General features: G+C 41.1%; 1 protein-coding gene across 1 annotated transcript in view; it reads left to right on the forward strand.

Annotated features, from left to right (window-relative positions):
* The window catches only part of COL19A1 (collagen type XIX alpha 1 chain), a 447,290-nt gene that overhangs the window by 347,993 nt on the left and 85,170 nt on the right, over nt 1-14,127 (forward strand). The window contains exon 18 of the mRNA XM_055534763.1: nt 9,696-9,740. Within this exon, the coding sequence (XP_055390738.1) occupies nt 9,696-9,740 (45 nt within the window). The remainder of the gene's footprint in view (nt 1-9,695; nt 9,741-14,127) is intronic.

Below are 14,127 nucleotides of genomic sequence, written 5' to 3' on the forward strand. Positions count from 1 at the left end.
GCAAATTCAATTTCACTGCTAGTGATTGATCTGTTCAGATAGTCTATTTCTTCTTTATTCAGTCTTGGAAGATTGTTTGTTTCTAGAAATTTTCCCATTTCTTCTAGGTTGTTCAATTTGTTGGCCTATAACTGTTTGTAGAATTATCTTATGATTTTTGTATCTCTAAGACATCAGTTTTTACTACTCCTCTTCCATTTATTATTTTATTTGGATCCTCTCTATTTCTTGATAAGCCTTATTAAAGGCTTATCAACTTTATCTTTTCAAACAACCAGCTCTTAGTTTCACTGATCTTTTCTATTTTTTTTTTTTTTTGCTTTTATTTTATGTATTTCCTCTCTGGTATTTATTATTTCCTTCTGCTGTTCTTCTTTTTATCATCCCTTTATATGATAAGTTAGATTTTTCACTTGAGGTTTTTTGCTTGTTTCTTGAGATAGGTCTGTCTCACTATGAACTTACCTCTTAGGACTGCTTTTACTAAATCCTACAGATTTTGGAAAGTTGTGTTTTTATTTTCATTTGTCTCAAGTAATTTTCTGATTTCCTCTGTGATTTCTACATTGACCCATTGTTTTTTTAGTAGCATGTTGTTTAGCCTCCACGTGTTTGTATTTTTCCCATTTTTCTTCTATAATTGATGTTTAGTTTCATATTATTGTGTTTGGAAAAAATGCTTGATATATTTTCTGTCCTGTTAAATTGTTCAGACTTGTTTTGCAGCCTAACATGTGATTCAGCCCAAAGAACATTCCTTGGGCACTTGAAAAGAATGTTTCTTTTGCTGTTTTTGGATGGAATGTCCTGTTAAGTCCAACAGAACTTACCTATTAAGTCCAACTAGTCTAGCGTGTCATTTAAGACTATGGTTTCCTTATTGATTTCTTTTCTGAATGATCTATACATTGATGTAAGTGGAATATTAAAGTCCACTACCACTAAAGTATTGTCAATTTCTTCCTTTATACCTGTTAATATTTACTTTATACATATCGGTGGTTCTGTATTGGGTGCATCGATATTAACAAGTATAATATCTCTTCTTGCATTGATCTTTTTATTGTTATATAATGCTTTGTCTTTTGTTATAGACTTTGTTTTAAAGTCTATTTTGTCAGATATGAGTAATGCTGCCTTTGCTTTCTTGTTATTTCCATCTTTTTCCATCCCTCACCTTCAGTTTGTTTCTCTTTACCTCTGAAGTGAATCTCTTATAAGCATCATACAGATGGGTCTTGTATTTATACAGTCAACCACTCTGTTTCTTCTGATTGGAGCATTTAGTCTGTTGACATTTAAAGTGAATTAATAGGAATGTACTCGCTGCCATTTTCTTACTTGTTTTCTGGTTGTTTTTGTAATTCTTCTCTGTTATTTTATTATTGTCGTAGTTTCTTCCCTTGTGGTTTGATCATTTTCTTTAGTGGTGTGCTTGTACTATTTTCTCTCTAGTTTTTTGTGTATTTATTTTAGGTTTTTGGTTTGTGGTTACATATATGTTGACCTGTAACTATTACTTTTTGTTTTAAACTGGTAGTCATTTAAGTGCAATCAGTCTAAAATATTTATATTTTTTATTTTCAGCCATATTTTGTTTTTAATGTCATATTTTACACCTTCTAGTTTATCCCTTCACTGTTTATTATAGTATATTTTATAATTTTATTTCCTTTTAATCTTTGTAACTAGCTTAAATAGTTGATTCACAGCCATTGCTGTATTTTTCCCTTTTCTAGTGGGATTTTTTTCCTTCCATAGATTCTTCCTTCTGACTGTAACCTTTTCTTTTCCATTTAGAGATGACTCTTTAACTTTTCTTATAGGGTAATTTTAGTATTGATGAACTTTTTGAGTTTCTTCTTGTCTGAGAAGTTATCTCTCCTTCAAGGCTAAATGAAAACTTTTCTGGGTAGATTAGTCTAGGTTGTAGGTTTTTCCTTTTCAGCACTTTCCCTTCTGGTCTACAGAGTTTCTATAAAATCAGTCCATAGCCTTATGGAGGTTCCCTTGTATATGATTCTTTGTTTCTCTCTTGCTACCTTTAGAATTCACTTTAACATTTGCCATTTTAATTACATGTCTTGGTGTGGGTCTGTTTGGGTTCATCCTATCTGGGACCCTCTATGTTTCCTGAACTTGGATAATATTTCCTTCTTCAGGTTTGGGAAGTTTTCAGACATAATTTCACCAAATGTACTTTTTCACTACTTTCTCTCTCTCTTCTCCTTCTGAGTTCCCAATAACACAAAGATTGATATGCTTGATGTTGTCTCAGAGCCCCCTTAAAGTGTTCTCATTTTTTAAAATTTGTTTTTCTTTTTTATGCTCTGATTGGGTGATTTTTATTATTATGTCTTCCAGATCATTTATGTGTTCTGTGTCACCTAGTCTGCTGTTCATTCTTTTGTGTGTGTGTGTTGCTTATTTATTATATTCTTCAGTTCTTCCTGGTTCTTTGTTATATTTTCTAGTTCCTTATTAAATTCTCAGTGTGTTCATCTATTCTTTTCTCTAAATCACTTAACATTGTTATTCCTAATGCCTTGAACTCTTTAACTGATGAATTATTTATTTCTGTTTTATTGCTTGTTTTCTTAAGAGTTTTATTTTGTCTCATTTGAATCAAATTTGTCTTCTCATTTGTTTCTCTTCTCTAACTAATTTGCTAACTTTCTCTGTCTCTGACATTAGGTGAAACAGTTACCTGTATGGTCTTGAAGGAGTGTCCTTTAGTGGGAGCATCCCTATATAGTCAGTATGTGCCCAGTGGGAGAGCTGAAGCTGACCTGAGCCTGAGTCACATCTTCCCCTAGGATGTGCTGACTACTACCACCTTGGTAGAAAATGGAGCATGAGATGGCATTAGAGCTGGATCCAGGTGTGATTCAGGGCTTCTCCTCTGCTTCGTGACCATCACCACCCCCTTGGGGTGGGGGCAGGTTCCCAGTTGCTGGACCAGAAGTCATGAAGGTCAGGCCTGAGATGCTTCCATTCCCTCTGCGTGTGTACTCTTGCCTCTCCCACAACCAGCACCCTTGCCTTAAAAGGAAGCAGTGCTGGAGCAAGAGGTCCTGGAATGAGTGCTTGGTGTGGGTCAGCATTCAGACTGTGGTGGTCCTGAGACCATTGGAGTCTGGACAGCCCCCAGTCTGCTGCCTCCTGGAGTGACAGCAATGGCTGCTGCCCCCGATTCAGATGCTGTGCCAGGTCTTCATCCCCCTACTACTCTATACCTCCCTTGGCCTTGGCAGTCCTTACCCTAGTGTGGCGCTGTGCCACAGAGCAAGCAAGCTGGACTGGGCACTCAACTTGGGCCGGGCACACACTGAGGTAGCCACAGGAAACCATGCAGAGTTCAGATAGTTTTTATCTGCTTCCTTCCTTCTTGGGCATAAGCCCGTGTGTATGCTCTCTTCACAAGCAGACCTTAGGTTTCTTACACGCTCACTGTCAGTGACACTGCTTTTCAAGCCAGCTAAGGAGACGTATGGAGAAGGCGACGGCTCCCCACTCCAGTACTCTTGCCTGGAAAATCCCATGGATGGAGGAGCCTGGTAGGCTGTAGTCCATGGGGTCACTAAGAGTCGGGTACGACTGAGCAACTTCCCTTTCACTTTTCACTTTCATGCATTGGAGAAGGAAATGGCAACCCACTCCAGTGTTCTTGCCTGGAGAATCCCAGGGGCGGGGGAGCCTAGTGGGCTGCCGTCTATGGGGTCGCACAGAGTCGGACACAACTGAAGCGACTTAGCAGCAGCAAGGAGACGTATCCTCCTGACATCAGTCCCTAAGACTTGGGTGCCCAAAGTGCAGTTCAAACTGCTCACTCCCCAGGGAGAATCTCTGAGCCTGTGTAATCCCCCTTCTCATCTGTGTCCTCCACTACAGACACAATCCCAACCTGACTGCTTTTCTTCCCTTCCTACCTGATTTGTGTGCACCTCTCTTACAGTCTTGATTGTGTACGTGTCTCTCTGTCAGTCTCTGGTTTGTTTGCAGTGAGAGCTGCTCCACGCATGGATGTGTTATTGTTGTGTTCGAAGGGCGAGGTGAACTCTGCGGCCTACTGTGCCATCCTGATTTCCCCAGAATTCCTGAAATGTGTAGGCATCACCCCACACAAAACAACCCTCATCACTGCACCACAGGGACTTTTCAACAATATATTCAAAATTGTACATCTATTAAAACTACTCAAAAGGTTTTTGAGAACCATTCAAATAACATGGCAGAAAGGCACAAAGTGACCTGGTAAAATTAGAATAACATCTGAGGCAGAACTGTGGGTCCCAGAAACATAAGGACTAAGTCACCAAGAGTCAGACATGACTGAGCAACTGAGCAACAACAAGTCTCTTATTATTTCTATGTGGTATGAAAGTCGCTTGGTCGTGCCCAATGCTTTGCAACCCCAAGGACTGTACAGTCCATGGAATTCTCCAGGCCAGAATACTGGAGTGGGTTGCCATGCCCCCATCCAGGGGATCTTCCCAACCCAGGGATCAATCCCAGGTCTCCTGTATTGCAGGCGGATTCTTTACCAGCTGAGCCACAAGGGAAGCCCAAGAATACTGGAGTGGGTAGCCTATCCCTTCTCCAGGGAATCTTCCTGACCCAGGGATCAAACCCAGGTCTCCCACATTGCAGGCAGATTCTTTACCCACTGAGCCACAAGGGAAGCCATATTATTTCTATAGAGTCAAGAAATTGTCTGGTACAATTAGCTTGGAGAAAGCAGAGAGGAGAATCTCACATGTCAACAAATCAATGCAAATGAAGTTCAAGTTTGCATCTGCTTTGAGTGTTGTTAGCCAAAGACTGGATAACACCTACAGAGGCCACTGAGGGTCCTTATTTAGATAGGTTTCCTGAAATAGCTATTGCATGAAGCAACCATATGATACTCTGCTTGGCAGTAAATACCATGTTGTTTTTCTGGATGTGAAAACCTCCAGAAAAGTCAAGATTTTAGAACAATCAAGTATATGGATAGAATAATATGACTTGGTGCTGCAGAGGCATCTCTTCATCTCACAGCATCTGTGATGCCCTTTAGGTTGTTGGGGGATCAGCTAGGGAGGAGGACCTAAACCAAGGTGCTGTGAGATGCTCTCAGCAGATGTCCTTTGAGTACTCTTCTTCTCTGAAAGTCAAAAGCATGGGGCATCCCAGTCCAAAACCATCCCTGGACAACCTATGTCTTAGACCTGGGGTCCCCAACCCCTGGACCACACAGCAGGAGGTGAGCAGTGGGCAGGCGAGCGAGCAAAGCTTCATCTATCACTTGCATTACTAACTGAGCTCCCCTCCAGTGGTGAGATCAGTGGTGGCATTAGATTCTCACAGGAGTGCAAACTCTAAAGTTCACTGTGCATGCAAGGGATCTAGGTTGCACACTCCTTATGAGAATCATCCTGAAACCATCCCCCCACCCTGTCTGTGGAAAAATCATCTTCTAAGAATCGGTCCTTGGTGCCAAAAAGACTGGGGGCCACTGTCTTAGACCAAGCATGTTCCACCTTCCCCACATATCTTAGCACAAGCACAGCCAGGCAGAGCCTCTGATGGGCTGTGCATCAGAGCCCATTGGAGCCCATTGGCTCCAGGCCCAGATAGCAGTATTTTCAGGAAACTCCTAAAGTTTTATGTTTCTGTGAAGATTGCATTCAAACAGCTTACCATTTCATAACTGCTCATTCTTTATGTATGTGACTCAGAGTGTCATACCTCACTTTCATATATGTCCTTGCACAGAAGAAACTATACAAAAAAGATCTTATGATCCAGATAACCACAACTGTGTGATCACTCACCTAGAGCCAGACATCCTGGAGTGCGAAGTTAAGTGGGTCTTAGGAAACATCACTAGGAGCCAAGCTAGTGGAAGTGATGGAATTCCAGCTGAACTATTTCACATCCTAAAGGTTGATGCTGTTAAAGCTTTGCACTCAATATGCCAGCAAATTTGGAAAACTCGGCAGTGCCCACAGGACTGGAAAAGGTCAGTTTTCACTCCAATCCCAAAGAAAGGCAATGGCAAAAAAATGTTCAAACTACCGCACAATTGCACTCATCTCACACACTAGCAAAGTAATGCTCAAAATTCTCCAAGCTAGACTTCAACAGTACATGAACTGAGAACTTCCAGATGTTCAAGCTGGATTTAGAAAAGGCAGAGGAACCAGATCAAATCGCCTATATCCATTGGATTATAGAAAAAGCAAGAGAATTCCAGGAAAAAAAAAACATCTGTTTCTGCTTCATTGACTATGCCAAAGCCTTTGACTGTGTGAATCACAATGGGAAATTCTTCAAGAGGTGGAACTACCAGACCCCTTTACCTGCCTCCTGAGAAACTTGTATGCAGGTCAAGAAGCAACAGTCAGAACTGGACATGGAACAACAGACTGGTTCCAGATTGGGAAAGGAGTACGTCAAGGCTGTATATTGTCACCCTGCTTATTTAACTTATATGTTTCACATCATGCAAAATGCCAGGCTGGATGAAGCATAAGCTGGAATCAGTATTTCCAAGAGAAATATCAATAACCTCAGATATGCAGAGGACACCACCCTTATGGCAGAAAGAGAAGAAGAACTAGAGAGCTTCTTGATGAAAGTGAAAGAGGAGAGTGAAAAAGCTGGCTTAAAGCTCAACATTCAAAAAACTAAGATCATGGCATCCAGTCCCATCACTTCATGGCAAATAGATGGGGAAACAATACAAACAGTGACAGACTTTATTTTGGGTGACTCCAAAATCACTGCAGACAGTGACTACAGCCACAAAATTAAAAGATGCTTTCTACTTGGAAGAAAAGCTATGGCAAACCTAGACAGCATATTTAAAATCAGAGACATTACTTTGCCAACAAAGGTTTATATAGTCAAAGCTGTGGTTTTCCCAGTAGTCATGTATGGATCTGAGAGTTGGACCATAAAGAAGGCTGAGTACTGAAGAATTGATGCTTCTGAACTGTGGTGTTGGATAAGACTCATGACAGTCCCTTGGAGAGCAAGGAGATCAAACCAGTCAATCCTAAAGGAAATCAATCCTGAATATTCATTGGAAGGATTGATACTGAAGCTAGCTCCAACACTTTGCCCACCTGATGTGAAGACCTGACACATTAAAAAAGACCCTGATGCTGGGAAAGGTTGAAGGCAGGAGAAGGGGACAACAAAGGATGAGATGGTTGGATGGCATCACCGACTCAATGTACATGAGTTTGAGCAAACTCTGGGAGATGGTGAAGGACGGGGATGTCTGGCATGCTGCAGTCCATGGGGTTGCAAAGAGTCAGACACGACTGAGAGACTGAACAACAACAGCAAATGATTTATAACTTAAGATTTGGGGACTACAATTTTTGTTTTCAATTTAGATATCTGAGATCAAAGGTAAGTAGGAAAAATGAGAGACTATCACAGGACCAGTAATATTTATAACAGCAGTTATAAACTACTTATTTTTTATAGAATTTTTAGTCTCTTTCTCCTCAAATTTTAATTTTTCAGTTTTTAAAAATAATTTTATTTATTTATGTATTTTTGTCTGTGCTGGGTCTTCATTGCTGTGTAGGCTCTTCTCTAGTTGCCACGGGCAGGCTTCTCATTGCAGTGACTTCTCATTGCAGAACAAGGGCTCCAGGCGGGCAAGCTTTAGCAACTGTGGTTTGTGGGCTACAGAGCACAGGCTCAATAGTTGTGCCTCATGAGCTTAGTTGCTCTGAAGCATGTGGGATCTTCCCAGCTCAGGGATCAAACCCATGTCTCCTGTATTGGCAGGCAGATTCTTTACCACTGAGCCACCAGAGAATCTCCTAAACTACTTCTTTTTAACTGGAGTAGCATGAGTAATATGAAGGCACATTTAAAATGTTAAACTGTAACAACAGTGACTGGCTTATTTATTCAACAAATATTTATTGAGTGCTTCCTATATGTTAGATACTGCTATAGGCATGAGGTGGGCTTTCAGTTCCAGGCCTCATAGGTCTTACATGCTAACATAAGAATTTTTGAAGAAATACAAAATTTTAAATGTTAGTTATTATTAAGGAGAAACACAATGTCCAATGAGAAGGTGTGAGGGGAACGTGTCTGGAGACCCTCAGAATGCATTTTGTAATAGCTGAGATCTGAGTCACTGCTAACCAGATGAAGAGGTGAGGACAGAGTGGGGGACTACAGGGAGAGACAAGAAGGATCCTGGTCCATCTGAGGGGCTAAGAGAAGACCCTTTACATGACTTTGCTGAGGTTTTGAAGAAAGGAAGTCAGAACATCATTTAAAGATTGCATTCTGACCTTCTATAGAGAACATGTGTGTCAGAGGAGCAAGAGTAAGTTATAGAGGCCAGTGAGGGAGCCTTTGCAATGATCCTGCAAGAGTGCTGATGGTCTTCCAGTGGCGGTAGCTGGAGTGAAGAGACTTGGGGCAGAGGCAGCCAGACTGGATGATGTTGTCCTTAAGGAGTAGAGTGTGTGTGAAGTCGCTCAGTCGTGTCCTACTCTTTGAGACCCCATGGATTGTAGCCTACCAGGTTCTTCTGCCCATGGGATTCTCCAGGCAAGAATACTGGAGTGGGTTGCCATTTCCTTCTCCAGGAGATCTTCCCGACCCAGGGATTGAAGCCAGGTCTCCCTCATTGTAGGCAGACGCTTAACCATCTGAGCCACCAGGGAAGTAGAGGAAGCCAGTGTTAACGATGACACCTAGATGGAAGAAGAAAGAGTCTATGGACAGGAGAGGCTGGATATGGATTTTCTTTCTTTATGTAATTTGTTTGAATTATAAAATGAAATTACCACTCATTTTCACAAGTCAAACTGCACAGATACGTTAGGAAGAAGTTAATTATCATCCTCCCACTTCTGGACTAACACCTGTTAACAATGAGTTATTCTCTTGTCTTTCTTACTCATATATGGCTGCTATTTTTAAATTCAGTTTTGAACTTGTTGAATACAACTCTCTTCTAGAATTTACAAGTGAACACATTAATAGAAAAGTAGATATAGGGGTCAAAATCCAGAAGGAAAACATGTGCTGGGTTTACAGATTTGTCTGTCCTCATGTGGATGGATAATGCCTCAGCCATGGAATGGATAAGTGTACCTGGGACAAAAGGTTGAATCACAAGAAGAGAGCTGGATGTAGTCCCGAGGAGGTCCAGGCTTGACCAGTGAGTAGCTGGTTGGAGAGGAGAGGTCAGAGAGACAGGAAGAAGAAGCAGAGTACATGTAATACAAGTCAAGAGTGTGCCAAGTGTGGCCGAAAGGTCGATAATGGAACATCCATTACACTGAGCAACAAAGATACCACTACTAGTGTGGAAAGTTGTATCAAAACCAAACCAGGCTCCCAGGCATTAATTTGGAGTTTTGCTAATCCACCCCTGGAGAGGTGCTGTTTCTCCAGCATCACCTCCTGACCGGGTAGGGTGGAGGTCACAGCAAGGACAAATAGGGTCTCAAAAGTGAGAGTTTTTCAGGAATGGTTGACAGAGGCAAATATTTCAGGAATATTTGACAGAGTGTGAGAGAGGCAAATGGGATAAAAGCTGTTACAGTGCTATCGTCTATTTTTATGTTAAAGTAGGGACTGTTTTATGTAAAGTTTAAAAATAAAATAAAATTAAAAAAATAATAAATGGATTTTTTTTAATTTTTTGTTTCATGTTTACTTAGGGAAATGTTGGTGAACATGGAGCTGGTGGTCTAAAAGGAGAGAAGGTAATCAAATTTGCTGAGTGAGTAGAGACGTGTAGGTTTTTACACCAATTCACACATTCGCACGTCAGGGCAGCCTCACTGCCCCGCAGGTTCCACGTCAGCCTCTAGGGGGCGCTACTCTCCCCGCCTGCTGACCAAGCAGGACTGAGCTCCGCCTCCCCTCGAAGCCCTGAGTAGCTGACCACAGGAAGCGAACACTTCCACAGGGAGGGGAAATAGCTGTCACATAACTGTCACGGGCAAATGAACTTAGGACACATGTTTCAGTGTATAGTTAGATGTTTCTTGGATCCGCATAGGTGGCAAAAACAACCTGAAAGGCCCTGTGACAGGATGCCCGAGGCTTGCCATTTTTCTGTCCTCTTAAGTGTCCACGCATAAGCTGTCATGGGAGCATTTTGGGGTGGGTTTTTATCATGTACAGTCACAGTTTAACCAAATAATTATTTCAAAACAGCTTTAAAATTAAAACGCTGGTGAATTTCCATTGCCTTCTCATTGTCATCATTCATGAGTTTAATTAATTAGCTGTGGAGTTGACAAACACACTTGCCTTCTCAAAGAGATGTCTCACTCCTGTTTGATTCTGCGATTGTGATGACCTTAGATTCAGTGAGAAATTGCCATTGTCAAGAAAAAAAAATGAGGAAACTATAGTCAATATTTTGTAATAACCTATAAGGGAAAAGAATCTGAAAAAATAGATATATATATGTATGTAAAACTGAATAACTTTGCTGTACACCTTAAACTCACATGACATTGTAAATCAGCTACACTTCAATTTTAAAAAGAAAAAAAGACGAAAGAAACAACGCACATCAAATCCACAGACAGAGATGAGTAGGACTGAAAATACTCTGCAGAAACATGGCCTGTGAATGCTCCCTTCCGTCATTCACCCAGTAAAAATTTTCATGATTGAGGGCAGGGTATTTCAACATGAATCCAAGCAAATATGACTTCTGTGCCTTATAAATCCATGCAACCCATCTATTCACAAGATCATACCTCCATCACCAGAAAGAAAAAAAAAAAAAAAAAACTGCTAAGAGATAGTCTCTGCAGAATGGGGAGCTTCTTATAGATTGACCGTTGCAAAGGAAATTTCCTGCAAAAAATAAAAATAAAAACCTTGACATTCTTAAAAAGACATCCCTAAAAATTGATTATACAGCAGTAATGTCATTTATGTGTCTTAGACTACACTGCTAGTACATTAACATTATTTCCTGTAACCAAATAGCTTATGGAATTCCTACACCACCATAACGAACACATTATATTTTAAGCAATTACTGCAGGACACATGCAGACTAAGGGGGAAAAAAAAAAGAGCTTGTCACTTGGGACAGCTGAGCAAAGAGAGCTGTGGCACTTTTAAAGTATTTAAATTATGATTCATTCCTTGAAACAAAGCAGCTGGCTCTCGTTTTGCTCTGTTCATTAGGAAACACATGTTACTTAGGAATTCTGAAGACCTCAATGTTGAGAAATTTGATTCTGTAAAACAGGTGTATTTCGAACTCTAAGGACACTCTATGGCTCAAAATCTTTTCTAATTGCTTTAGAATCTTAAGTGGAATTAGAAAAAGCCAGGGGCATGACTGTTCCCTCTTCCCACCCAAAGAAATAACCCAGAGGAGTCTACAGAGAACTGGATACAGTACCTGATATAAATGTCCATGTGAAGTGATTTGTAGGAATTTTAATTAACAGGAGAAAGGCTCTCTCAGTAAAAAAATGCATAGGATGAATTCTAAAATGTAAGCACCACCCTTGCTGGAGGAGCAGAATCACCTCTAACTGTGCACACTCAGTACCTGGGCTGAGTCTATACTTCCATTCTTGGTGATGCCATTCAGAGGTCACTATAGTGAGAATTTAAGGCCCCTTCAAGCTGCTCCCTCGGACCTTTGCTCGCACCCCTGGTGGACCCCGGTGGTTCGGCTGCACATTTGAGTCCCCTGAGGGCTTTTGGAAATTACCAGTCTCGGGCCCCATCTCCAGGACTCTGATGTGGGGCAGAATTCATGTCTCTGGTTGATCTGGAGTGGGGTCCATGTTGCTTTGTTTAAAAGAGTTTCAGATGATTCTACCCGGCAGCCAGCATTGAGAACCGTTGAGTGATGGAAGGAACCTGGGCTCTGGGGTCAAAAGCTGATTATGCCATTAACAGTTCAGAAAAGACACTCCAACCCTCTGGTCATCAATTTACTCATTTGTGAAATGGGCAAAATTATATCTACACAGAGTTGATGGCAGGATTAATATCAAATAAGATGAGATGACCTTACCCAAAGCACCATGCCTGACATATATTAAGCCCTCACTAACACTTTGTTCCTCACTGTTCATCCATTCTAAATTTTCTTTCTTCTCGTGGAGTATCATGTATGTCTTTTTGGTATTCATAGTTATCATACTTAACATCCGGTCTTGATCATCTTTGCTTCTCCCACCATAATTTTGATGGAGAAAAGATTCAATTTATGTTGTAGAATGTAAGATTGAGCCAGAAGTACAATTTCAACATATACATGACTTTTGCTGTATCATACTCCACTTCTCAATGCACCAGCTGGCAGAATAGAATCACAAAGCCAGCCTACCATTTGGAACCCAAAGTGGTAAAGAATCCACCTGCCAACGCAGGAGACGTAAAAGACGGGGGTTCCATCCCTGGGTCGGGAAGATCGTCTAGAGGAGGGCATGGCAAACCACGCCAGTATTCTTCCCTGGAGAATCCTGTAGACAGAGGAGCCTGGAAGGCTACAGTCCATAGCATTACACAGAGTCAGACACAACTGAAGCGACTTAGCATGCACACACATTTCTAGTAAAACACCAGAGTCAATACAAACAGCAATGGAATTGACACACAAATCACTCCGAGGTTAGCAGCCTCGTTCTGATTCAAGATACAGGAAGAAAGAACAACGAATACTACCAGCTTTTAATAGTAAATAGTGACAGAGACCCAGGCATCGTGCAAGCCACCTGCCAGGACTGAAATGATGACCCCTGCTCTGTAGCTTCCTGAGAAAGACAGACTGCGGTGATGGGATGGTGATGTATCTGCAAGTCGGTCGGGGATAGCTGCTGCTTTATAGAGACAGAAGAATCAGGAGGTGGAATATCTAAGGACCCCTGAGAAATTAGTGGTGTCTTTCAGAGCAATTGTCAGAGGAAAAAGATAGAGGCTCAACACCACCAGACCTTTCAAATAACATCCAGAGTATCACATTAAATGACTGCCTTTCCCGAAGCTAAGTAAATCCATCAGTGATCTTTCAACTCATAATTACAGTGATAAATTAGTAAACATCCATTTTAAATATGAAGAACAACTCCATATGTGTTTAAGATTCAGGAGAGAAATGCTTTTGTTTGTAGACTTTTGTATCAAGGATCTGGTCTCTAAGACTTCCTCCAAGCCTAGCCACACTTCCATACCAAACAGAGGTGGACCAAAGCCTCTGCCCGGTCCTTCCTCTGTATTTCAGTGGAGACCTGTATATGTTGGTTTAAATACTTAGCAGCTGTGAATGTGGTTACTCTTCCTTCAGGCATATTCTTCTCCCCTTACCTTTTGATATCAAGCAGATGTGACTTTAATAGTAACTCCTAGACCCTTTCCTTGATTTCTACATTTACTTTATGCAGCTGGCTTGAATTACTGGGCGTATTTTTTCCCGAGTGCACTGAGGCTTTTAACATCCATCAGATGGGTTATAGGAAGGCCACACTCTATACAGTCTAACACTTGTACCAGGCCAATCGTTTAGTCTGTCAAACCAACAGCAATCAGTCCCTTAATGTCTCCACCAATTTCTTCCTCTTTTCATTATGGATAGAACTTACTATCTGTAGGAAAATGGATTCTCCTACAATATGGTAAGTGTAAAACTGATGCTACATTGTATGTTTCGATGGTACACTATAAGGGAAAATACTTGTATTAATAAATGAAGATTAAATTTAAAATATATTCCAAAAATCTAGAAGCCTCCTTAAAAAAAAAAATGACATTGTCTATCCATTACAAATGACTGACTCCCTCTTCCTCTAAGGTAAATCACAAGAAGCTGATTAGGATAGAAATATAAAAGTAAACCAGTGTCCTTAAGGCTGACTGTTTGAGGCTTCAAAAGCAACAAACATATCCACACAAGGGGACATGTGTAGAGATGTTCATTGCAACCCTGTTTATAAGACAACAAAATGCGCATTTGTGCTCAGTCTCTCAGTTGTGCCTGACTCTTTTGCAACCCCGTGAACTGTAGCCCAGCAGGCTCCTCTGTCAATGGGATTTTCCAGGCAAAAACACTGGAATGGGTTGCCATTCTCCAGGGGATCTTCCCGACCCAGGAACCAAACCCATGCC

The sequence above is a fragment of the Bubalus kerabau genome, chromosome 9 (genome assembly GCF_029407905.1).
Source record: "Bubalus kerabau isolate K-KA32 ecotype Philippines breed swamp buffalo chromosome 9, PCC_UOA_SB_1v2, whole genome shotgun sequence".
Taxonomy (NCBI): Eukaryota; Metazoa; Chordata; class Mammalia; order Artiodactyla; family Bovidae; genus Bubalus; species Bubalus kerabau.